The 27,537-nt window shown below is 30.4% G+C and overlaps 1 protein-coding gene and 2 non-coding genes across 3 annotated transcripts; 2 read left to right on the top strand and 1 right to left on the bottom strand.

Moving 5' to 3' along the window:
* Positions 1–7,241: 7,241 nt before the first annotated feature.
* Positions 7,242–9,033, bottom strand: LOC108478963 (heavy metal-associated isoprenylated plant protein 3-like). The gene is made up of 3 exons (XM_017781413.2): positions 8,441–9,033; positions 7,909–7,984; positions 7,242–7,636 (listed from the first exon to the last, which is right to left on the bottom strand). The coding sequence occupies exons 1-3, from the start codon at positions 8,735–8,737 to the stop codon at positions 7,515–7,517; spliced, it is 495 nt and encodes a 164-aa protein (XP_017636902.1). The 5' UTR covers positions 8,738–9,033; the 3' UTR covers positions 7,242–7,514.
* A 929-nt stretch (positions 9,034–9,962) lies between these two features.
* TRNAM-CAU (transfer RNA methionine (anticodon CAU)) lies at positions 9,963–10,048 on the top strand. Its single transcript is given in 2 exon segments — positions 9,963–10,000; positions 10,013–10,048. It is a non-coding gene; the product is annotated as a tRNA-Met (tRNA).
* Positions 10,049–22,512: 12,464 nt separating this feature from the next.
* TRNAM-CAU (transfer RNA methionine (anticodon CAU)) lies at positions 22,513–22,598 on the top strand. Its single transcript is given in 2 exon segments — positions 22,513–22,550; positions 22,563–22,598. It is a non-coding gene; the product is annotated as a tRNA-Met (tRNA).
* Positions 22,599–27,537: the final 4,939 nt, after the last annotated feature.

The following is a 27,537-nucleotide window of genomic DNA, read 5'->3' as shown; positions in this document are numbered from 1 at the left end:
AATATAGAATCTATTTTATTATTTTTAAACGACAATGCATATTTAATGTATTAAAATATCGTTAGCGAAACAAATAATTTAATTATCTTTTAAACTAAAAAGCAAAAGATTAAAAATAATAAATAGCTTGAGAATTATATTTTACATCTAAAATGTTCATACATCAACTTGCAAATTATCTTGTAAATTATCCAAACATAATATTTTATATCCAGTTGCGGATTATCTTGTGAAAATGGCTCGTAGCAATGAGGATATTTTACAATTGTTTGAACAACCTCCAAGGGGTTTTGGCTTAGGATTATGTGATTCCTATTTTATGTTTTCTTATCACTAAAAAGAACATTATACTATAAATGATACAAATTCCCCTTGGATCAATGATTATTATGGGTCAAAAAAAAATCTAAGAACAAGCACATAGCCCATAAGAAATTTGGGTCCGAATTAAAACTTATCAGATCTTGAATCCTGTGAGATGATCCAAAAAACGCTTCATTTCTTTTTTTTTAATGGATTAAACTATTAGAAATTTTCAATTTTGTCAATATATTGAAGGGAAAAATAGTTGAAGAAGAAGTGAAAACGCAAATAGAGTTAGTAGGAAATGGGATTAAAAAAGGGTTTAAATTAAGTGGAGAAGAATCATGAAAAAAAAAAGATTCAAAAGTGAGAAAGAAAGGATAATAGTAAGGGTAAATTTGAAAGCTTCAGCCAATTTATTACCCACCCATTCTCTGAATCATCAATCCGTTGGGAGACCATCGAATGATAAACATCATTTTTAACCTGAATCAGCCTTTATGGAATAGGACTATAATAATGTAACATCCCGAAATAAGGCCTAGTCGGAATAATGGTTTCGGCACCACAAATCCGACATCAAAATATTTATTTTATGATTATTACGAGGCTTATAATATGATAATATGCATGTGTTAAAATTTCATGAAGAAATTCTTCGAGTAAGGTGTCCAATTGGAAATTAGGGACTAAATTGAATAAATTGCAAAACTTGGATTCTAGAAGCAATTTGCATGAAATTGCTTTAGATTATAAAATAGAAGGTATTGGGTAGTAAATTGTCCAATTTCTAAATTTTTGGACAAAAAAGGGCTTGCGTGGATGAAATTTTAAAGAAAATGCATGAGGGCATTTTGGTCATTTGGCTTTTTAATGAGATAAAATGGGAAAAATCAAGCCAAAATCAGCCATTCTTCTTCTCCATGCTGCCGAAATTCTCTTGTCACCATATCTAGGGTTTTCAAACATTTCAAGGTCAATAGTAAGTGCTCCCAAGCCCCGTTTTTAATGTTCTTTGTATTTTTAAAATCTCAGTAGCTTGCTCTCTCCATTTCTACTCATATTTCATGCTAAGGTTCATGTTTAAAAATTTATCCATGCATAATTTATTTGTATTTTGATGGATTATGGAAGAATATGAAAGATGAATATGTGCTAAACATCTTTTTCTAAGTGATTTTCATGAAAGACCCTTGTAGGGACCATTTTGCAAAAGTTATAAATTGTGTGGTAGAAATGAGAAAAAAATGGGAAATGTGGGTTTCCATAAGAGAGAAAAGTGTTCAGCTAGGCTTGGGTAAGATAGAAAGTGCATGTGTTTCATTATACGAGCCTAGGGACTAAATCGTAAAAATGTTAAAAATTAGGGGCAAAACGGTCATTTGGACTGGGGGTGAGGATTAGATTTGTGATGTATAATTTGGGGTATTAATGATATAATTTTGTTGTTATAGACCCCGAGGAACAAATTCCGAAGGTCGATCGAGGTAAACGAAAGGTTTCGGAATAACCGAAACACAGCTCCAAAATAAATACCAAGTAAGATAACTTAAAGTAAACCCCTAATATGCATATTTGTAGGATTTATTAATGCATGATGATTTCATTTATTATTGGCATGAAATATCATAGAAATGCATATTTGATGGTAACATGTAAAAAATGTCTCGGTTGAGGTTGAAAAAGGGAATTCGATGGATAAACCTTGATTGATATGTGTAACAAGATCCTGCATGTGTTGCAGTAAGGATTTAGCCCGGACGGGTAATACGTTGATCTCAAATATTGAAGGGATCTAGCCTGGACAGGTGTTCCTTTGAATGGTCGAGCCTCTTGAAGAATATGTGCGCATTATGGATTTAGCCCGGATGGGTAATCCGATTAGGGTCTGAATTTAGCCTGGACTGGTAATTCAGATCTGAGCTCATTGAGGGTGGTTGTCGTATTAAAGGATTTAGCCTGAACTGGTAATCCCGACATCACCTCATGAGTTCATAAAATGGGGGATTTAGCCTGGACTGGTAATCCCGCCATAAAATGTGAGGTTCGCGGGAGTGCGTATATGGAATGATCATTCGTATGAATTGATAGTTAATGGGTATTCCATCGAGATTTCCTAGAAACTCAATGAGATTAACATGAGATGTTTGTGTAAATGAGATGTTGAATGATGAGCTCATCTAATTAAATTATATAATGCTTGATTATGTTACTAACTTATTGATTGAGTGCATGTAATAGGGAACCATTTAATAATTGTTGGTTTCCTTATCTATCATGGATGCATGTTAAATACTTGGTAAGTTTACTTTCCTGTTATTCGAGCTTACTAAGCATGTAAATGCTTACCCCTCCCTTTTTCCCTGTCTCACAGAGCTCGAGGACTCGTAAGGACTGGAAGACGATTGGAGAGTCAACACACTATCAACTAGACAAGCTTTGGTATAAAGACATTTTTATTTTGTTCAATGGCATGTATAGGATTTTTGAGTATTTTGTTATATGTGTCATTTGATTTTCCAAATGAAGGCATGTAAAAATATATTTATCTTTTTGTATATGGCCATGAAAATTGGCTTAATTAAAGTAGGCTATGACCTACGAATTTTTGTATGGTTTTTTTTACAAGTGATGGGTTGTTACCAATTGGAAATGAGTTACATGAACGAGCCAATTTCGAACGAATTAAAGTGACATGGAAACCCATAAACACTAAATGGGAAATAACCTTTCATGTATGAAACCAATAATATGAGGTTTCCATACAACTAGTTTTATCAAGATTATTTACAAGTGTATAACCATGTTTTCCTTCGAACTTGGTAACCACTAGGTATAAGGAGTAGAAAGGGGTGACTTAAGGCTTGGAAAATAGCCTATTAGGGTCAACATAGTCAGACACACAGGCTTGTATCTAAGCCGTGTGTGACACACGGTTCCTTCCCATGGGTGTGGGCTATGGCCGTATGACCCCTGCACTTGAAATTTTATATCAATAGTGCACACGAGTAGGCCACACGGGCGTGTATCCCTGCCGTGTCTAAAAGATAGTGTTGCCTACGAGTCGGCAGCAGGGGCGTGTCCCACGGCCGTGTTGATAAGTCAGTGTTACACACGGCCGAAGGGCATTGGCATGTCCCAAGTCACACGGGCGTGTGAGTCCACACGGCCCATCTACACGGGCGTGTAACACTTTAAGATAAGGAAAATTCTCTGAGGAGCCCAAGGTTTATTGAACGTGCCCGAATTTGTCCCGCACTGCCTATAGGTACGTTATAGGCCTCGAAGGCTTATATAAGGGACGAGATATTCATGGTTGAAAGGTTTTAAATTTGAGCAAAAATTTGCGACCCAAATAGTATGTTATAAGTGTAAAGCCCCGGTAATGCCTCGAACTCTATCCCGACGTCGGATACAGGTGAGGGGTGTTACAAATAACCTATTACAGCGAACGAAACAATGGTGTGGTGATGGGCCCATTGATTTGAACTGTAATGCATTGCTATTATAACCAACCAAACATGGTTAATGGTGCACATGCTGGAATAGGTAACAACAATGAAAATAATTAAATGGTGAACATAGTGCAAAATCCAGAAAAGAAAGCCAGAACAGGATATGCGAGCCTAATGGCCTCTGCGAAGTGCTTGCATGATTTCATTCTTCTACAACCCACATTATTTAAGCTGGCTTGGTTTTCAATTATTTTCGTTACTTGATGCCCAAAATCTGATTTTATGTTCATTAAACTTATATAGGTCTTCATGTTAACATAAATTTTCATATATACCTAATTTATAATTATAATTGTTACTATGAAACATCCCGATCAAGACCATTCCAAAATACAAAAAGTCCCCATACCTACTCCATCTATATCCCTCTTTTTTGTTTCGAGTGAGCCAACATTGAGGACTTGTAACAACCTGTTTTTAATCAAATCGGAATAGTGGTTTTGGGACTACAAATTCGAGGTCAAAATATTTATTTTATTATTATTTTGAGGTCTACATCATGATAGTATGATTTTATAGAAATTTTGTTAAGAAATTTTAACGTTTGCATGCTCAATTCGATAAAAAAGACTAAATCACATAAAGTACAAAAGTTGTGTTCTAATAGCTAAATGTGTCTAATAGCTATAAAACTTTAAAGTGGAGACCCTTATGTGGTAAATAGCCCATTAATGTGTTAGTGGATGATAATGGCTTGACAATTTTGAAATTTGTGATAATTTTTAAGGTTAATTTTGGTATTTAGTAATTAAAGTTAAAATAAATAAAACAAAACAAATTTTCATCTTTTTCCATCTTTCTCCAACCAAAAATTCTAGAGCAAGAAGCCATTTTTCATCCTTCACATTCGGACAAGCTTGTGTGTAAAATTGGTAAGTGATTTTTGTCTCGTTTTTAATTATTTCTATGTTTTCGGAATTGTTGTAGCTTAATCTAGCTAGCCCAGGGACTAATTTTTGAATCTGTAAAAGTCTAGGGTTTTACAATTGCTGAATGTATATGTGTTTTGATGTTTGATGGTAGAAAATGAATGGTTGTTGTTAGATAAACAACATCTGTTAAGTGATTTTTGATAAAATTGTCAATTAGGGATTAAATTGAAAAATGTGAAAATTATGTAGTAAATGTGTGAAATAATGAAAATTTTGGGCTGCTATGAGTCTATATAGAATTCGGCTAGTATGGGTTGAAATGGAATTTCATGAATTTTTCATTTTTATGAGCTAGGGACTAAATTGTAAAGAATTCAAAATTTAAGCGGCAAAAGTGTAATTTTGCCATAATATGAATTTTGGGTTAATTGAATAGAATGATATTTAAATAAGTTAAATTTGATTATATATAAATCAAGAAAAGCAATGTTCAGATTTAGATCAGGGGAAAAACAAAATAGTGGATTGATAGCTCGATTCTCTCCGTGTAAATTCGAGGTAAGTTTGTATGTTAATAAGCACTAATGTAATTGTGTTTTAAATGCTTTATAATTACATTATTGATGAATAAGATTTTACAGAAATGTTCGACAAAGGTTTGGTTACGTGTGAAATCCCGATTGAACCTTAGGAATAAAGAGGATACAAATGACATGTCATTAGGGGTTATTGTGTTTTGGGTGCTGGTCCGTACGTTCTACCAGTGGCTGAGTTTTTCGGCATGTGTTGAGATTACTCATCAGCTTGTGTCAGCAGCACCGTGTAGCTACGTCTTGACCGTCAGCTTATGTGAGCAGAACCAGTGATAGCTCGAGATGAGCATTTACATATGAGATATGAGATTAAGATGGTTTCGACCATGTATTGGCACTTAGGGTGCGAGATTCCCGAGTATTCGATATTATTCAAAATGGTTCAATGAGTATATCAATAATATGAAAGAGTATGAGATTTATATGAATTAGTACAGGTATGTATGTACAAGCATTGAATCGACGAAATTTATGAACTTCATATCTAACCTTATGGATGAATTTGTGCTAGGTTTATGGATTAAATTGAGTTGCATTATGTCATGTTTACTTAATTGAAATTGTGAATGAATGGTAAGTTATACTTATTAGCTATTCGAGCTTATTAAGCTTTATAGTTTACTCTGTTTACTTTTCCGTGTTTTATAGTGAATTCGAAGCTTGCTCGGATCTAACCTTATGGATGAATTTGTGCTAGGTTTATGGATTAAATTGAGTTACATTATGTCATGTTTACTTAATTGAAATTGTGAATGAATGGTAAGTTATACTTATTAGCTATTCGAGCTTACTAAGCTTTATAGTTTACTCTGTTTACTTTTCCGTGTTTTATAGTGAATTCGAAGCTTGCTTGGATTGGGAGTTGTCGGAGATCTCATCACACTATCCAGCTGTCATTTTGGTACTTTTGAACTTGGTATTTGATTATATGGCATGTATAGGTGTTGTGGTTAATATGGCCTATATGTTTGTAATGTTGATAGCCAATTGATTTGGCTTGTAAATGATGTATGTTTTGGTTATGTGTTTAGCCATGTGATTTAGCTTATTTTGATAATTTGGTTATGCAAATATGTGAATGGCCCTTTGATATGTGGTTTATATTAGATTTGTGAATGTCTTGTTGAGAATTGGTAATGAAGGTAGCAAATGGTTGAAATTGAGAGTACATTAGCATGCTAAGTATTAGGCAAAATAAGGTATATATGAAAAAGACCAATTAGGTGAATTATGGAAGGTGATGTTGGTATGCTTTGAATTGGCAAATTGTGATGTTTATAAGCATTATGGTTGTTGGTATTGGAATTGTATGAATTGGACTTGGTTGTGGTTGATTTGAATGTCCATTTCTGATATGGTAATATGCTATTTGGTATGTGTAGGTGAATGCAAGTTTGGGTGAGAAAGATAGCTTGGAAAATAGTCTATTTTTGTCTATAAGGGTAGAGACACGGGCGTGTGTCTCAGCTGTGTGTGACATACGGTTAGGTGACATGGTTGTGTGCCCCCTGATACTTAATTTGAAACTAAGTCGGTAGCTTTACAAGGCCTAACACACGGGCGTGTGGCTTCGCCGTGTGGCACAAGTCAGTGTACCCTCCAGTTTTGACACGGCCTGGTACATAGGCGTGTGAGGCAATTTCGAAGGGTACACGGGCTAGTCACACGGGCATGTGGTTGGCTGTGTGACCCAAGTCAGTGAGTTACACGAGGTAGGACATGGGCTGGGATACGACCATGTGATCCCATTTTGAATGTCCACACAGCCTGTGACACGGGCGTGTCTTTGACCGTGTGAGACACATGGCCGGACCACACGGGCGTGTGTCCCCTGCACTTTGAAAATTTTCTATGTTTTCCTAAAAATTTCTTATGTTCTCAGTTTAGTCCCGAACTACTTCTAATGTTTGTTTTAGCCTCAAGGGCTTGTATTACTATATGATTGTATTTGAATGATGTTTGTTTGGATATAAGAATTATTTGATTGTTTAATTGATAAATCCGATAATACTCTGAAATCCTGTTCCGGTGACGGATACAAGTTAAGGGTGTTACAAGACCACTTAAATTTAAATATTGTAACCAATTTCTAAACATCAAAATAAATAAACAAAACCCAACTTCTTATATTTCTTCTCCATAGCCACACTTTCCCACATTCTCACCCTTTAAAAAAAAAAAAAAAAAACATTTCGGCATTTCAAAGTAAAATTCGGCCCCTCTTGAGTTGTTCAACAAGGCCAAAACTCAGCCTTTTTCACCTTTGAAATGCTCTCCAGGACTCCCACTGGCGATACGTGCCCCATCACCGTCACCCTCTTGCTCTCTAGCTCTATACTGAATGATGTCACCCCTGCTTTTTTCCAAAACAGTCACACACTCCCATCTTTTTTTAACCAATCATAAAAGCCATCACTTTCTATTTACTGCTACTTTACCCTACTTTGCAACCGCTTGGCTCAGCCTTGGCTTAGCTTCAAGCTCTGGCTTTGCACCAAGATCGGGTTATGAAAAGTTTTTTTGTGACGTTTTAAGGAAAACAAAAAAGGGTGTCACATGATGCCATGATTTAACTGAAATCACTTGAGGGAAATTTAAATAAGTAGCATAGATTCGTTAAAATACCTTCCATTTTGGATAAATGCTTCTTCACTTTACCAGCACAACCTTGACAATGCAAAGCGACTCGCATCACAACCACCTGCAATTGCTTATGAGAGAAACGACTATAGAAACCAATGTTTATTTTACTTGACACCCATGTCCAACACATATTTGAATAGGAGTGCGGGGGAATATGACCTCTCAAGGATCTTCCAAATACATTAAGAAACAAAAAGCATGGAAAATGTTGGACATGCGCAACGTAGGCCATGCTTGATAATGTAGAACAGGGCATTGAGATATTCAAGTAAAAGATGGTTATTTAGCCTTATAAGTTATAACCAAGAAGGACAGTTGATTTTGTTGATATATTTATCATTCCCACGTTATTACATGATTCACATTGACATAACCAAATGGTCGTTAAAAGACACAGGTGAAAAACAACATAAAATCTTAATTTTGTGTCAAAAACTAGAATTGACTATCAACAAGCGTAAATAGGTCAGTTCTTAAAGTCATACAAAAAAATGGTATATAATCGAAGCCTGACCTGGAAAACATGATCTGATGAAACTAGCTGAACTGATCTAGAGTGGGGCATTGGCTTCTGTTCTTGATTTCTTTCCTTTCTGACCAAGGGAGTAACAATGGATCTCTTGTCGTCTCCAACAAATCTTTGAGACTCGACGAGCCTAGAGTACTTGTAATTGTTGATCAATCTAGTATTATCTGTACGGATTCTGGTTAACTTTCTTGGCACCACTGCCGAGCGAGGATCAACTGCCATGCACGTTGCATTTACTGCAGCGGATTGGCACATGAAACCTCTCATCTTACCATTCTTCATCTTCTAAACAACCAAGACAACTGTGGAGGAAGAAGGTTATAAGGAAAATGGTAACCTAACTGAGCAAAGATGAAATGAAAAGTAGGGTCTGGTCTTATAAGTTAAACGTAGGAAATTGTAAATAAAAAAGGAAAATATGCATGTACTACATTTATGACTTAGCTAACTAGGCCTTGGAGGCTGTGACAGTAGTCAATACTACCCAGATTGTTTTTAAATTTATGTCTTGAATACGAGCCCTTCTTTTTAAATTTTACATATATCTTGTATTTATATGCAAGTAGATGTTTCTCTGTTAATGCTTGCACCTACCTATCTTTGTCTAGGGTTATTAATGTTGAAAGATGTTAATTTATATCCTTCACTTTGGTATATATATTATATGTGATGGTACAAATGAAAGCAAAATCCAGAGTATATTTTTCGCAAAATTACATAAAAGGTATGAGCCAATGTTATTCCGATTGTTGAAGAAAAGCAATAAGTTTATGTCTCCCTAAAAATTAAAGTTCTAATTATGATATTGTCGGTCGTGCCAATTATTGTGTTGAGGCCACCTACTTGAACATGTTGAGAAACATGGATAAAGCAAAGTCCTGAAATTATGACTTGACTGATAAAAGGATTTTGGTTGGAGTTAAATGAGTATATTAAGAACAACAATTTGCCATTAAAAAGAAAAAAAATAAAAAATCTCGTGGCTTTTATATACAAAATCATAATCCAAATGTTGAGTAGTGTATAGAAGATTGGGTTATGAAGAAACGATCGCCAAATTATAGGGCACCAAAGAATGGTGGGTAAAAGAAGAGCAGAGGGAAAAGTTTAGGTAAAGTGGAAGCAAGGGAGGACGTAGAATAAATGAGATTGGCATGGTAAGTGACTGCAATAGATACAGTGACAGAGCTGGTAACAACTAACATATCAGACCTGTTGCTTCTGTTGTTCTTGCTGGTTACTGCCTGTCCATCTGTCTAGTGTTGATCTCATATGAAGATGGTTTTAAATTCTTGGAATTGACCTGCCAAAGTGCGGATGCCACCCCCAATGCCGTTGTTTCTCAAAGATATATACTTGTTTAAATGTCTCAATCAACCAGCATGTAGAGTAAATGCAATATAGATGTATGATGTATCCATTTACTGCAACGTGAATTTGGTTTTTTCCTTTTTATCTTTACTTCTACGTTTTTAATGGTATTAACTATACTCCCTTCACTATCGAAGGGGTGGTGGCGCAGTTGGCTAGCGCGTAGGTCTCATAGCTTTCTGAGTAATCCTGAGGTCGAGAGTTCGAGCCTCTCTCACCCCATATTAATTCTTTTCTTTTCCTTTCCTTTTTATATTTCTTGAATATATATTCAAGGCATTAAAGCATGTTTACCGCATTTTCTTTATATTTTTATAATTTTATATAATCTTTAAATAAAACAATTCAAATTTTAATACCCAAATAACAAGCTATAATATTTATAAAAAAATTCTTTATCACATATTTATAATCATTAATTAAAATTTTCAAAATATATATTTTACATAATTTTCTTGTATCTACATCATGGGCCTGGCATAATTTACTGCAATTGACCAATATGACTTTAGTTATTCATTATATTACTAATTTTGCCATTTTAAAGATTTTTTAAAATATAAGATCGATCACATTAAGTAATAATTTTAATTTTACTAAAGTATTCAATTAAAGAAATTTATTATACTTATAAATAATATTTTGATTCTATTAAAAAATTTATTAAATGAATTTATATATAATAAAAAAATTTATTATGTTCCCATCAACAAAGAGAATAAAAAGAAAATTTATATTACTATAATTTTAAATAGAAATTTTAATTATTATTTCATATATAAATTTTATAAATAATTCATTTTACATCATCTAATATATTGCAATTATATTTATCTATCAATTATTATAGTAAATTTATTGACTATTAAAAAATAAAACAATAATGATTAAATAGTAAATTTATTGACTCGAACCTGCATCGTACTTGGGACAATGAACACCTTTAACCATCAAGCAATCATATGGGGTTCAATATGGTAAACATGCTTTAATTATGATTTGAATTTATTATAATATTTGAATTAGTAAATAAGTTAATATATTTTAATTATTTTCAATAATTTTAATAATAAATATTATTTCACACTAATTACAATACATTATTTTAAAAATAAATTAAAAATTAGATAGACAAAATTACATATCACGTATGTGACATTAGAAATTTGTATATATTGTATATATATTAGTTTCTAAACATGGGTTAATTTTATTTATATGATATATGTTTACGTTAATTTTATTTAATTAAAACTAAAAATATAATTTAAATTTTTTAAATAAAATTAAATTATTATCTTATATTTTTAAATATTTTTAGTATAACAAAAGATATTATAAATATTATTAATTTTAAGTTAAGTATGATAAAATATTTAAAATAGGTTCAATTTTGCTATAGTCCCTGTACTTTAAGAAAGTTGTGGATTTAGTCCCTATATTTTAATTTGATCAATTTTAGTATTTGTACTTTTGAATAGGTTAAATTTTGCTATAGTCCTCGTACTTTTAAACTTTAAAAATTTAGTCCTAACCCAAATAGAATATATTAAATTCGTTTGGTTGAATTAAATTACTAGTCATATACTATACGTACAATTGTAGATTTGGTCCATATTCTCCAATTGAATGATTCTAAGTCCTTTTACTTTTCGAATTTTGAAATTTCAATCTTGACACAAATGATAGTCTTTACTCTATTAACTAGATTTTAAGTGAGTTATATGTGAAAATAACAACTAGACATGACATTATACGTATGATAATATGTTTGACGCGTCAAATTTTGGGAACAGTAGAACCTAACTTAATGTTGAATAATTATAGTTTAGTGATGACTAAAACTTTAAATTTTGAAAATTACAAGGACTAAGAATGACAAAATTAAGGTAGAAGGATTAAATCCACAACTTTCTCAAAATACAAAAACTAATATCAAATTTTAACCACTAAAATATGACTTAATATAAAAATAAAATATAAAATATATTTTTAAATTTTTAATTATAAATTATTACTAAGTGAAAGTAAAAAGACATATGTATGATTTTCAATTACTTTTACTTTAAAATAATTTAAAAGAAATTAATTTAATGATAAAATAAATTTTAATTTTAAATAATAGGAAAAATAATATCTTATTATTAAATTATTTAAATTTTAAAATTATATTAATTTATTCGCTTTTATATCATCTTAATAAAATATACTTTAAGTTTATAAGTCATAAGATAAATAAATTAAAATATTAAAATCACATATCATATAAAACTATTTTTTAAAATGTGTTGTAAAAATATTCAAAATGTAAAAGTTAAATTATATAAAAAAATAATTAAACATATCTTTGTTAGCTTTGATATTTCAAGATTTTGATATAATAATATTTAAGATAAAATTTACTTATTTTATTATCAAGTCATTTAGTGAAATTATGTAACACCCCCTAACCCCAAACTGTTACCGGAACAGAGTTACGGAGTATTACCGGACCTATCAAACAATTTACAATTAATTCAAAATAAATGACATACATGTCTTGATTTAATTATAAAGTCCCTATATTGGACCCTCGAGGTCCAAATCACACGTTAGAATTAAATCGGGAGTTGTTCGGGTACTCCGAAATTTTTTTTTTGGTACAAACTCAATGTAACCCCTTTATAAATATCTAACCTTCCTTGCGAATTCAAATCGAGACCAATCCAAACAAATCAATTCATGAATTTATACATCTCTAATTATAACAAACTAATAATATAAAGTTCTAACATTTTTATGTTTATAACAATCTAAAATAAAATGTCAAATTGATTCATTTAAATTATCATTCAATAAAATTGGCCAAAGCTATGACATAGACTATGTTTAAGACATATGTAATTGTATGGAACAACCATTACCATCATTTATCATTAATATTTATGTATCAAAATAACAACAAATTACAACCTAGGTACATGTCATTTTTAAAAGAGAAAATACATCACCACATATTTGAGTTCGGGATCAGCTTGGATGTTGAGTCGTTAATCACTTTTGTACCTAACTTGCGCATGGAAACAAACCATACACTGAGTATGCACTCAGTGGTTTTTCTATAAACCAACACTTAAATAATTATAAAATACATAGATAACACTACTCAAATTCAATAACTATTCAAATATTCACCTTTTCAATCCAATGCTCTATTTTATTTCAAACTTAGTATCAATCATTATTTTTCAATAACAATTATTTGTTTATTGTTATTCAATAACAATCAGTTATTTAGTATCAAACAATCAATAACAATCAATTATTCAGTCCAATAATACAGTCATCCAGTTATTTAGTGCAATAGTTTACTCCTATTAACATAGCTCGGACTTAGACGGATATACGGATCCAAACAGCACACTAGTATGGCACTCAGTGCCTCATCGGCTTTGCCAAAGTAAACAGTAGTAATACGGTACTTAGTACCTCATCGGATTAAACCGAAGTAACAGTAACAATACGACACACAAGGTGCCTCATCGACTCGAAGTTGAAGTAACAGTACGACACTTATAGTGCCTCATCGACTCAAGGTCGAAGTATCCCTAAAACACTTCCAATCCTATGGCATGCCAATTATATCCAACTTAACCCGATACAGTTAATAGGGTATTCAATTCATTTCTCAATTCACAGTAATTAATTATTTCAATATCTATTTCACAATAATTACAAATTCATATACATTCAATTCAATATCAAAACACTAATACTTACTTTAATATATTTCCATACACAGCAAATAATAAAAACAACAATTTTTAAATGTTAAGTTCAATTTATAGAAATACAAACCGTAATTCTCGGATTACTCTTCGTCAACCTTCTCTTTTCCTTTCTTTGTCGATGTCTCGGGTTCTTTGTTAGCTACTGAAAATAAAAATAATTTATATTATTAATACAACACTAATTATAACAAATAATTAAATTTCTATTCAATTTCCACTTTATTTTTAATTAGGTCCTAATTAACTAATTCACTTTACTAACTTAATTCATACTTCATTCTTATTCAAATTCCTATCAAATTCAACCTAACTATCAAGTGTTCATAATAAAACCCTAATTTAAAATTTATTTCAATTTAATCCCTCAATCACAAAACTTATAGCTTTTTTTACAATTTAATCTATTAACTTGAAATTCATTCAATTAAATCCCTAATTCAACAATTTATCCAACATGAGCCCATGCCTAAAATTTATGAACTTTCAAGACTTCAATTTAATTTCAACAAAACTTTATTTTAAAGCTTTTAAAACATCAAAATTAAGTAAAAATGACTTAATTGACTTACCAATTAAAGCTTAAAGCTCTCAAACCCTAATTTCTCCTTTTATTTTCTTTCTTTCTTTTCTTTCCCCCTGTTTCGAATTGCTCTCTGATTCTTTTCTACTTTGTTTTGTTTTCTTTCTTTATTTCATTTCTTTTATTCTTTTACTTTATTAACTTAATAATAATAATAATAATAATAATAATAATAATTATTATTATTATTATTATTATTATTATTATTATTATTATAATAAGTATCTTATTTAATAACAAATATATATATTACAATTGGATACACATATATTTTACACTTGCCTATTATCATCACCATCCAATTGTCCTTATTTTATTTATTTTATATAATTTAATATTTTAATATAATAAAATCTTTTTACTTAAATAAAAAGTAATTAAATAAATATATTACAAATGTATAAATATATATAATTTAATCACCATACATTTGTCTTTATTTTAATTTTTTAATAATATAATCATAATTTAATAATATAAATTATAATTTGATAGAATAATAATAATGATAAATAATAAATATCTATTTACTTAAATAAAAAATAATTAAATAAATATCTTACAAATGTATGCATACTATTATTACATTTGTATATTTTTATCATACACTTGACTTTAATTTAATTTAATTATATTTATAATTAATTAATTTAATAATATATTTTATAATTAAATTATATATATTTTCATGATTAAAATCTAAAAATATCTCAGACTTTAACATGTTTGTTGCCTTAACTTATCCTAAATGGCTTATTTGCCATTTTAGTCCTTTTACTTTTTATTAATCTATAATTTAATTTTTACCCTTATTCAATTTAGCCCTTTTCTTAATTTCTCTTAATTAGGCTAAATTCACTTAATTGAAGCATATTTAAACACAAAATTAGACTAAAAAATATTCCTAATAAATTTTACGAACCCATTTCCCTAAGATAGAGGCCTGATAATATACTTTTCGATACTCGTGAATTTTGGATCATTACAAATTATTGTTGAAAATTTCATTAAATTTTGTACCAAATGTTTTTGAGTTAATACTAAAGTGTCCCAAGGTGTTTAAATTGATTTTAAGGCATTTTGATAGCTAAGTATTGATACCAAAGGTCTAGGTATCTAATACTAATCTAATACTCTAATACTAATAGAATAGAAAAAATAGAATAGAAAATACTAATATAATAGAAAGAAAAGAACTGTCTTTTTCAGTATACTTTCCCGTTCCGTTGCTACCGCTGGCTTTACATAATCGATCGGATCATATAGATATCCCTTCAACACAACATAGGTCGTCGAAAGGATCTCGGAGACTCACCAAAGCACGAAAGCCGGGATCTTTCGGAAAATGGATTCCTATTCAAGAGTGCATAACCGCATGGATAAGCTCACACTAACCCTTCAATTTTGGATTGCCGAGCCATTACCTTTTATTAATATTAAGATTCTTAATTAAGAAGCCAAGAAAAAGCAATAAAGAAAGAAATCTATTCATCGAGCAAAAGGAGAGAGAGGATTCGAACCTCGATAGTTCTTTGTTTGAACTATACCGGTTTTCAAGACCGAGCTATCAACCACTCACCATCTCTCCAAAAGCTAATTTCTATTTTATTTTTATTCCACCGAATCGAACATGGCCATATGAGTTGATACCATTACTATGTATAGAAAGATATCGTGTGTGAACCTATAGGTCAATCTATTTATCTGTATATATAGATAGATGAAATGCATAATCTAGCATGCCTATTTGTGAACGTGAAATAAAAAAATCACCCTCGACCCCATGTCCGAATAAAACTTTCTAGTTCACTCAAAAAAGAATGATCATTGTTAAGCTCAAAAATTTGATTTTCACTATCAAAATATATGGAATAACGGTCCGATTACTATCCCTAATTAAAAGGTGTCATCGAAATGAAATTCAATGTCTTTGACGTCAACTAAATGATCAACCTTCGTAATAACTAGAGCTGTCACTACAATCATGAATGTTTTTATCCGTATCATTTCTAGTCGGGTATTCGTTTACGTAGTATTTTCAACAGACCAAGGCAGCTATCCATTGATTTACTTAGCCCACATCGTATTCTAATTCTCCTTAGACAAGATCAAATTGAACCATGATTTTCCATAGAGCTTTCTTGCCTCTATTTCCATGAAAGTACAGTAGATGAATAGTCATTCGATGAAAATCAATTGAATATTTTATTTCCTATCGAATACGATACTAGATACAATCACTAGGGTTATTAACGAACAATGAATGAATATTGAAAGAAACGATTCTCTTTTGTGAGAACCTAGAGTAGCAGTTCATTATATATGATAGGATAGAGCTCTTTTTTCTTTTGAATTAGAAATATCAATTTTCAATTAGAAAGATCGAACCATTTCTTCTGACTCTTTTTCAAATTCGATAAATGTTGGTTGATCGTATATTTCATTATAGTTCTATGATTCAGAGTATCATTTCCTATTTGATCCCTTTGAATTCCATATTCGAAGTTGCGATCGGATCGATTCTTTTTAATGAATCGATTCAATACATTCTTATGTACCCATAGGTGCTATATTGGATTTGAATCGATTTGGATCAATCTATCTTGATTGATTGCCTCCATTATGTTGTTGCTAGCAAATACCATTGTGACACAGGAGCGAAATGATAACAAAACTCCTGAACATTTGGCGATCTCAGATGTGTCGATATCAATGGTGACTCATTATTTCGATGAATCATTTCTTCTGACGAGAAGAAAATTATGTAAACACTTACTCGAAATCTCACTTATCGATTCCATTGTGGAAGACACAATTTTTTCGAAGAATTCGCCATGATATATCCGATCCATGCATAATATCATGAAAAATGGATACAAATTTTGATCGCTACTTAGTATCGGCAATAGGTCGAAAAAGTATCTAAAAATATCAAATTTAGATATTTGTACCTGTCAAGTAAGGAACCATGGCATATATGTTTGGAATAGATTCCGTTTTGAGAGAGTTGAAAAAGCACTATCTCGTTGAAAGGTTCTATACATCCACCCTTTCTCAATGCATTTCTTTAGACAAAGACTTCGTTTTTTCCGCTTTTCGGATGGTAAATATTTCTCAGAACATGGAGTGTGAATCAAACCCATCATACAATAACTGTCCTAGCTCTACCGTATCTTTTGTTTCATTTCTTCTGGAACAATCACAAAGACTTTTTTTATCATAGACGTCCTACCAGAAATTCAATGCGTAATCTTAGCATTCAATGTGTATTCCTAAATAATCTCATTATTCAATTATTCAACCATTTCTTTTTACCAAGTTCAATGTTAGCCAGATTAGTCAACATCTATATGTTTCGATGCAACAACAATAGTTCCGGGGGTTACGAAGGAAACTTCGAGTTCATATTGGTCATGGGTTGAGAACGGGAATTGAACTCTATGAGATCTAATCTCCCGTTGTTCCTCAAGAGCTCGGCGGTAGAGCGGTCATTTGTTAATCGCCCCGGTCGAGGTTCGAATCCTAATTGAGGAGATTTGATTCATTCAATTAAAGAATTGAATGTCGAATGAAAGGGTTTGCTTTGACCGTTAAGAGCGGGTAACCCGTTCCTCGTGTCTTTGTTTCTATTGCATTCTATCTCATCGTATCACATTCATCGCTGCGATATTTGAGAATCACCGTCAATACCTCGGTGTAGGTGTCCGGGATAATCCTTTGTTCCATAGTCCCGGGGCTATTTACAACCAGCCAATTAAGAATTCTCAAATATACTAGTACTAGCAAATGCCTCAAAGATATTTACCCAAGGTGTTTAAATTGATTTTAAGGCATTTTGATAGCTAAGTATTGATACCAAAGGTCTAGGTATCAATACATTGCAAGTTAGTAGCCTCAAAACCAAAATGGAAGGCTAGGTATCGATGCATGCCTTGTGTGTATCAATACATGCTTTTATAACGACTAATTTTACAGCAAGTATCGGTACTTGATTTGTAGGTATTGATTTTTGGGGATTTGTAGGTATTGATATTTGGGCTGCAAGGCCACTTTTTTCAATCTAAAATTAATATTGCAAAGTCTCCAAATAGCTAAATTTGAGTTCTTGATAAAAGTCAAAGGCATTACAAAATAGAAAAGATCAATATCCAAGCAATCAAAACAAGAGAAAACTATTCAATTATTTATTTATTTCTTTTTTCTTGTACATATCTCTTGCAGCTTATTATAATATATTTTGTTATTCTCGTTTTATTGTATTAGTGAGCTTAACTTTACAAACACTCACTTATTAGAGGTTGATAATTGGTTTGTTTTTTTTTTTTTTCTCTTTGTAATTAATAATGTAGTTAAGGTTTTTTGGTAGAAAACCTTAAACAATTATTAAGAGCTTTCTAGTTGAGCATTTGTAAAAGTAAAAGGGTTTTAATTTAACCGTTTTTATGCAGAAGTTTCTATCTCAGTCTTAAAAAAAAAAAAAGGGAATGTAAATCAATTTGTCTAAGCTTTTCTCATTTCTTTTAAACTAGAAAAGTTTGTAGAAGTTTATAAAATCCTAATTCACCCATCTTCTTAATATTTTTAGACCTAACAATTAGTATCATAGCCAGGAGTGAATTTAGGGTGCTGACAGGGGGCCTGACCCCCCTAAAATTTTTAAAATTTTAAATTAATAAAAATAAAATTATACTTTGGACCCTAAAAAATAATAAAATTTTGATTTAACTCTTTAAAAGTTACATTTTTACTATTGCATAAATTACAATTTAATTTCGACCCTCTCTAAAAGGAATTTTGATAATAAATTGAAAATTTTAAAAGAGTTGTAAAGTTTGATTAATTTTTTTATTTAATAATTGTTGATTGTGAGAGAGAAAGCTGTAGCTGGTAATTTAATTGTTGGCCCTGTATCAACTCATGATCAAATAGTAAATGTGTTCACCAAACCTTTGTACCCTCCTTTCTTCAAATTTGGATCCAAGCTTTAAGTTGTTAACAAGTTGCTGAAAATTACTGAGTTGGGTGAATATTAAAGATTGTATCAGCTCAAGTATTACTTCATGAGTTTGTTGTTTTAAGCATGTGTTAAATGTTAGCTTGATCAATTAGTTGTAAGTTTGTTTCTACTTGTGTAACTAATTCGGTTAGTGGTTAAGCTTGATAGCAGGGGCAAAATTAAGGGGTTAGGAGGAGGTTCGGATTTCTCTAAAATAGAAAAAAATTTATTTAGATTGTAATGAACCGAAAGTTACGGTATCGGAAATTGAGTCTTGAGTACTGTTTCCGTGAAATTAATTCATGAATATTTATTAGAAATATTTATGAATTATAGTTGAATGGTTATTTAGTGTTTAATTAAGTTAAGTAGCTTGAATTTAGAATAATGACTAAATTGCATACGGTATAAAAGTTTAATTATAGATTAAAGATTAGTAAAAGGGACTAATCTAGCAATTAGACCCTAAGTGCCATATGTGTGAATGTATGATATAACATGTGTAATAGTTGGTATATATGTGTAATAGCTATAAGATATTTTATGTTATAGCTATTACATATGTTAATTTTATATTTATTATAGGTTAATAATAATATAATATAGTATAATGAATAAAGAATAATGAGTAAAGAAACATAGAAAGAGTTACAGAGAGCAAACGTGAGAAAGAAAGAAAGAAAGAAAGAAAGAAATAGAAAAGGAAATTTGAGGATTAAGGCCCTAAAGCTTGATTGGTAAGTTGTTTTAGCTCATTTTCTTATGATTTTTATGTTTATGGATGCCTAATTCAAAGTTCTACATGTATGAGGTTAAAATGAAGAAAAATAGAAAATTTTTAGATATTGATTTAGTTGAATAAATTGAGGTTTTATGGGTTAAATTGATAGGAATTGAAGTTAGAAGTGAAAATTGAGTGATTTATTAAAAGAATTCTAAGTTAGGTTTAAATAGGGATTAAGTTGAATAGAGCTCAAAATTTATGTTTTATAATGAATTTTATGAGTTAGAAATTGTTAATGAGTTGATTAAAAGAGAATATGAAGCTTAAGTTAAAGAAAAAGATTAGTAATGAAAAAAGGACGAAATTGGAATTTTGTAAAAGTTTGATAGAAAATGAAAATGTGTTTTATGAATTAGTATATTGATAATTTTTAATTGTATGATTGTTAGTAGCAAACGTAGCACGGATATCGTCATCAAAGAAGGAAAGAGAAAGTGAACGAAGATATCGATTAAATTCGATAAATAGTGGTTTGTATTTCTATAAACCGAGCTTAATCGTTATTGCTATATTTGATATTTATATTGTATGAAAATGTGAATGAGGTAAGTATTTTTACCATATTGAAATGAATGTGATTTTGAATACCCTATTAACAAATGTCGGGCTAGTCGATATAGTTGACATGTCATAGGAATTGGAAGTATTGGGATATTCCGACATTGAGTCGATAAGACACTATGTGTCGACTCATCGTTAAAGTTTCGGATTTGTTCCGATGAAGTACTTTGTGTACTATAATGTTAAAGTTCGGATTTGTTCGATGAAGCACTATGTGCTTATCCCGGAGTGTGGGTTGGATCCGTGTATCCGTTAGTATCCGAGTTATGTTAATAAGGGTAAATAAAGTAAAGGTTATTAAAGTCTTGATTGATATTGAATAATAGCAATAATGTGTTTGAATTACCATGTTTTAAAGTTGATTAAGCTATTGTTTATAGAAATACCACTGAGAGTATTCTCAGCGTCACGGTTTGTTTCGATGCTTGCAGCTAGGTACTGAAAGTATAAGGACTCAAAGATACAAGCCGATCCCCAAACTCAAATTGGTGAAGTTTCTATCTTTTGGAAATGGCATTGTACCTAGGATGTCTTTTGGTCATTTTGAAAGTATCTAAGTTGTTAAGTGATATTTTGGTATGTTTTGTAAATGTTACCAAAACCTTAAGTATGGTATGTTTTGATATGTTAGTGAAGAGTAATAAGAGGAATTGTTGGTAAATGTTGTAGAGAGAAGAAATGAAGATGTTATATACTTAGTTATCAACATTTTATACTAAAACAGATTTGGACAGTAACAGTAGTCCAACTTTGAAAATATACCAAAAATAGTATAAAGTGAATTAGATGATTAATAAAATATGTAATTGAAGCTTAATGAATCTATTTTATATGGAATAAACAAAATAGGTAAAAGAGTTGTATTTTATGAGATATTTACGTTTTGGTGAAACAGGGTTAGAACAATTTTTGGATTCCCTGTTCTGACTTTAGAAATTCACCATAAATTGTGTATTAAGAATTAGGACTCAAACTTTATTTGTATGGATTCCTTATTGAGTCTATTTTTAATTGAAACAAATGGAATAGTCATTGGATTTCTGTACAGGAATAAATTTGATTCGTAGTGCACAAGGGTCAGAGTAGCTGAACCCTGAAATAGGGGAGACTTTTTCAAATAAACTGTACTAATTGGCCTGACCAAAAATTCTAGAAAAAAATTAGTAAGTAGATATATGAGTCTAGTTTCAGGGAAAATTTACGGAATTGGATTTTGAGTTTTGTAACTCGAGATATGATTTTTTTAGCGACCATGACGCAGATGGATAGTTTACTACGAAAACTGTTTAAGTGCTAAGATAAGTTTTGTAATGTCTCCTGCTTGACTCCGGCAACGGTCTCGGGTAGGGGGACATTACATAGATCTTTTAAATTTTAAAATTTTAAATTAATAAAGGTAAGATTATATTTTGACTTCTTTAAAAATATAAAAATTTAATTTAAGTTTTTAAAATTATAAAAATATAAGTTATTAAAAATGATGAAATTATATCTTTGCTATTATAAAAATTACAATTTAATTTCGAAAATTTTTTTAGTTTTGCCCTACTTAGTAGGTCAATTAAGCTTCTTGTTAGTACGGATGAGACTCAACTAGCATACTAACAAGCACTTGTATAAATATTCTTTTGGATTATTAGAGCCTATGAAATAAAATAAGTAGACTCCTTTCTTTCCTCCTGTTCAATTTTTCTTTTGTTGCTGATTCTTTGCTGTTAGTATTTAGAGTCCGAATAAAATCCACCACTAAATCGCTTAAGCTTTTCATATTAAAACAAATCATGTAACGTGAATCACCATTTTGCATGCTTATTTTTAGGTGTCTAAAATGAAAACTTCTAGAAGTTAGGTAACCAATTACCCAACTTATAATATGTATATATTGTTATATTATATATATATACATGATAAGATTAGAAAATGTTGTAAAATTGGGTAAAAATTATAGTTTCTGACGAATTTATTACTTGCTACTACAAAACTTTCGACACATTAGGGGTGGTGGCGCAGTTGGCTAGCGCGTAGGTCTCATAGCTTTCTGAGTAATCCTGAGGTCGAGAGTTCGAGCCTCTCTCACCCCAAGCCTAATTTTTTCATTTACGTTTATTGAATTTTTAACTGTGGAATTAAGATTATGACATATTATATTTATTTATTTTTAAATTTTTGTAATTATTTAATACATAAACGGTAAAAATTTTAACTTCAAAATGGAATTGAAATTCTAACATATTGTATTCATTTACACCAATCCCTTTCTTTTTCTTTTTGTTAAGATAAGAGAAAAATATTTTCTTCTAAAATGAATGATTATTTGACATATAAATAATGAAAATTTTCAACTCTACAAACGGAATTGAAATTTTGATACATATTTATATTTATTTTTAGGTTTTATAATTATTTGTTCCATATATTCCATTTCTTTTTAAAATTATAATTTAAAGTTAAATGAAAAATGTCAATTTTGGTTATAGAATAAAAATTTCAACGGTAACAAATAATTATTTAATATATATATATATATATTTGAATTAGAGAGAAAATATATTGAAAATGTTGGAATGGGACTTTTACAGTTCCCCATGCATTATTTATTGAATGTTATAAAATAGTTGTATCTCAAAGTTTTTCTCATCAATCTTATAAATCGCTAAAGAATTTATTTTGTTCAATTAGGATGATCTAATTTTTCTTATTTATTATTTTGTGTCCAAATCCTTCAAATGCAATTTTAAAATTTTACATAATTTAAGTTATTATAATAATGTTTCGATTTTACTAAAAAAAGGGTTTGTGATTAATTGCTCAACTGAATTGAGACTTGGTTGATAGATTACACCAACTCAATCGATCAGTAATACCCAAAAAAATCGATATATTATAAAAATAGTGTTAAATTAAATAGTGTATAATTGATTTCTGATAAAATGAGGGGGAGATATAAAGATGATAATAGAGAAGGTTAATAAATGCTAAAGAAAATTTTAAATTAAGAAGTATGTTGAGATATGTTAGTCTAAAGCAATGACTAAATCGTGAATATGTGAAAAAATTGTGGCCTAAGAGTAGATATTCAAAAATATAAGGGGTCAAAGTGTAAAATGAGAAATTTAAAGGAACAAGAGTAAAAATAACCCAGTTTATTAGGACGTGGAATTCACATGTAGAGACCAAATTGAATAAGTGGAGAAATAAGAGGGACTAAATCACAAATTTATCAAAAGTAGTGACTAATGATGAAATTTTAAAGAAACATGAAGGGTAAAATGGTCATTTAGTAAAAAAATAATTATTGGGTGTAATAATGATATGGGAGATATTTTGAATATTTTATTTAATTAAATAATATATTAATAATAATTAAATTATATATTTTTATAATATTTTAATAATAAAATGATAATATAAATGGGAGGAAAGATGATGAATTTTCTTCCTCCTTCCCTCCCCAACGTGAACGGCAAAATGGAGGAGAGAAAAACTTTCCTTCTTTTACAATTTGGTCTTTATTATGAAATGTCATTTTTTTCTCAATTTATTTAATAATTTTCATAATCACCTAAAAGGAGAAGTGAAGTAAAGATACTAGAGAGTATGTTCATCAATTTAGAAGCAAGAAATTGGTAGACGAAAGTGAAGAAAAGGGAAGGATAGTGAGGAAGATGAGAAAGAAATGGAAGTGAGGAAAAAGGGAAGAAACTCTTCGTAAAAAAAAGGTAAGTTTTCATGCAAACCATAATTATATTCAATAAAATTAAATATGTTGAAAATAAAATGTATAAAATATGTATTTTAATCTAAATTCTTGAAATAGAAAGTATGTAATGAAGCATGACTTCTAGAAACTTGAAATACTAAGCTTTCAAAGTAAGAGATAATATGATGTGTGTTGTAAAAAGCATTAAGAATTAAGAAATGTGTGTGTCGTCTACACGTAAATATGAATGATTAAATTGAATAGAAATCAAAGGTATAAGGACTATGTATGATTAAATGAAAATAATGTAAAGAACCATAGAGAAAGTAGAGAAATTTACTAAAAATACAATTTTGGATAGCAGCAATGATTCTACTTTGAAAATTCACAAAAAAAATTAGAAATTTATTTAGAGATTAAATTAAATATTAAATTAAAGCATAATGAGTCTAGTTTTGCGTAAAAGAAACAATGCAAGTAATGGAATTGTAGATTGTAAGAAATAATAATTGTTGTGAGACAATGTCAGAATGATTTCGGGTTCCTCTGTTCTAACTTTGAAAAATCATTATAAATTGTAAAAAAAAATTAGGAGATCAAATTTATATTCCTAAAATCTTAATCAGCCTATTTTCAAGGGAAACAAATGGTAACATAATACGAGATTTTTACTGAATGATATTTAATTTTTAGTGAAGAAGAGTCAAAGTTTCCTAGCAACAGAACAAGATAAGGTTTGAGGAAAAATATGTATTAATCGACATATGTGAAAATTTTGAAATTTTTATGGTAAAAAATTCATTGAGTCTAGTTTCAAAAATAACAAGCGGATTCTAATTTCGATTTCTTTAGAAAAAGATAAAAATAATTTAGTGACTACTACTCAAATAGACAACTTTACTAAGAGTATACATATGATTCGTGTAATCATAATTAATGTTAAAAGAAAACATGTTATACTAAAAGCTAAATAATCTTATATATGTACAATAAGGATGCGGAATGGAGTGGAGGAGAGAAGAATAATAGCAGGGTTGAAATATTATGAAGTCATTATAAGTGTTGGAATGACTAATACATATGAGAAGTTTAGAGGAATTGATGAGATAATAAGTGAATAATGGGTATTTGATGTGTTCATGAAATGTTAGTTAATAAATTGAAGTATTGCGTTGAAGGCTATATTGATTGGATTAACTGAATTGCAAAATATACAAGCTATTTTTGTAATAGCCCGTTTTTAGGGTTAATCGGAACAGTGGTTTCGGGGCCACCAAATCCGACGAGTAGGTTTGTAAATATTATATTTAATATTTACGAGCTAATTGTGGTTTTAAAAAAAAATATTTTTGATATTGTGATTTTTGTTTTATAAGCGATTTATTAAGTTCAAGTGGTATGACCCTAAGGTTAAGTGGGTTTAGAAAATGAGGTATCAGGACCTTGTTTCTATAAACTGAGTCGTAAATATTTTTATAAATATTTACGTAGTGGCAATAAGATGGTATTAAAGTTTCGTTGAAAAATGTTATCGTTTCGATAGTTAATTAAGCAAAAAGGACTAAATTGCGTAAAGTGCAAAAATTGTGTTCTATAAGCTAAAGGTATTAAATAGATATAGAACTTAAAAGTGAAAGTCCTTGTTTGGTAATTAGCCCATTAAAGAGATAGTGGGATATGATGGCTGGGCATTTGGTGTAATAAATAAAGTGTATAAAGGTTAATATTATAAATTGGTTAAAAATAATAATAAAATGAATAAAATAAAAGAATCAAGGTGTCATCTTTTTCATTCTTTTTTTACCAGCCGAATATGAAGCTTGAGAAGCCATGGAAGAAGCTTCCAACTTTCGGCTAATGCATGGTAGGCATTTTTAATCCCGTTTTTAATTATTTTTATATTTTCGGGATCGTTGTTGCTTAATCTATCTAATGAGGGGGCTATTTTGCAAAACCATTGAATAGTTTGATATTTTCCATTGATGAGTATAATAGGGTTTTGAAGTTTAATGGAAGAATATGAGTCCTTGTTGATAGTAAAACACTTTTTGTTAAATGAATTTTTGTGAAATTGACAATTAAGGGCTAAATTGATAAATGTGAAAACTTTGTGGTTAAAATGTCAAATAAATGAAATTTGTGGGCTTCTAGAGACACTAGTGATATTCTTCTATAGTAGAATTTTACTCAATTTCATGAATTTGCATTTTTATGATATAGGGACTAAATTGTAAAGAAGTTGAAATATTAGGGGCAAAACTATAATTTTTCCATAAAGTGAATTATGGACTGTTTTGATACCATGAACATTTGGCTAAGCTTAATTATGGTTAAAATGGTTAATTTGCATGTTTTGAGCTCAGGGACTAAAATGAATAAAAGTAAAACTTTAGGGGTAATTTTGTAAAAATGACAAGAATGACCAAATTGTATGAAATGAGGTGTTTTACTGTCTAAATTAATATATTGAATGAAATTATTAATTTAGATCAAGATCAGGTGGAAAATCGAGGAAAATGAGAAAATTACCAAAATACCCCTGAACTGTGGTATCTCTACAATTTAGCCAGGTAAGTTCGTATGCAATAAGCATTGTTAAATTTATGTTTCTAATGCTTTGATATCGTATAAATTGTATATACGTGAATATTTTAATATCGACGACATATCGACAAAATGTGGCACTTAGTGCGGGGCAATCAAATATGGTACTCGATTAATACGAAATATTGAGAATGACACTTAATGTGCGAGATATTGAGAATGACACTTAGTGTGCAAAATATTGAATGATTAAATAGAGCAAAGTGAATAGGTATACATGCTATATTTTATGAATTGTTTATGAGACGACTTTATAATGGTGTTATATCCGGGTTAAGTCCCGAAGGCATTCGTGCTGGTGTTATATTCGGGTTATGCCCCGAAGGCTTTCGTGCTGGTGTTATATCCGGGCTAAAGTCCCGCAGGCTTTGTGATAGAATTGTATCCGGACTTAAGGTCCGCAGGCTTCGTGCTGGAATTGTATCCGGACTTAAGGTCTGCAAGCTTCGTGCTGGAATTGTATCCGGGCTTAAAGACCTCCGGGCTTAAAGACCCGAAGGCAATATGCTGGAATTATATCCAGGCTTAAAGACCCGTAGGCTTTGTGTTGGTGATTGAATTCGGGGTTTAAACCTAGCAGGCTTAACGCCGATGATTCGAATAAGATTATGAATTTGAATGTTCGAGGTAAACTACTACTGATTATGTATGTTACATTATGAGGGCCAGGTACATATTATGTACTCGTATGCGATTTTGATTTGGATTGAATTATA

This window comes from Gossypium arboreum, chromosome 12 (genome assembly GCF_025698485.1).
Source record: "Gossypium arboreum isolate Shixiya-1 chromosome 12, ASM2569848v2, whole genome shotgun sequence".
Taxonomy (NCBI): domain Eukaryota; kingdom Viridiplantae; phylum Streptophyta; class Magnoliopsida; order Malvales; family Malvaceae; genus Gossypium; species Gossypium arboreum.
Note: the sequence above shows the minus strand (reverse complement) of the source record. Positions and strands in the feature narration are given on the sequence as shown.

What these genes read in the sequence shown, in the direction of transcription:
- LOC108478963 (XM_017781413.2), bottom strand. Translation starts at nt 8,737, where the DNA reads ATGAAGAATGGTAAGATGAGAGGTTTCATGTGCCAATCCGCTGCAGTA. An exon ending in CATCAGATCATGTTTTCCAG is followed by an intron (nt 7,985 to 8,440) that starts GTCAGGCTTCGA and finishes AAGCAATTGCAG; the next exon opens with GTGGTTGTGATGCGAGTCGC. An exon ending in GCATTTATCCAAAATGGAAG is followed by an intron (nt 7,637 to 7,908) that starts GTATTTTAACGA and finishes GGAAAAAAGCAG; the next exon opens with GGGTGACATCATTCAGTATA.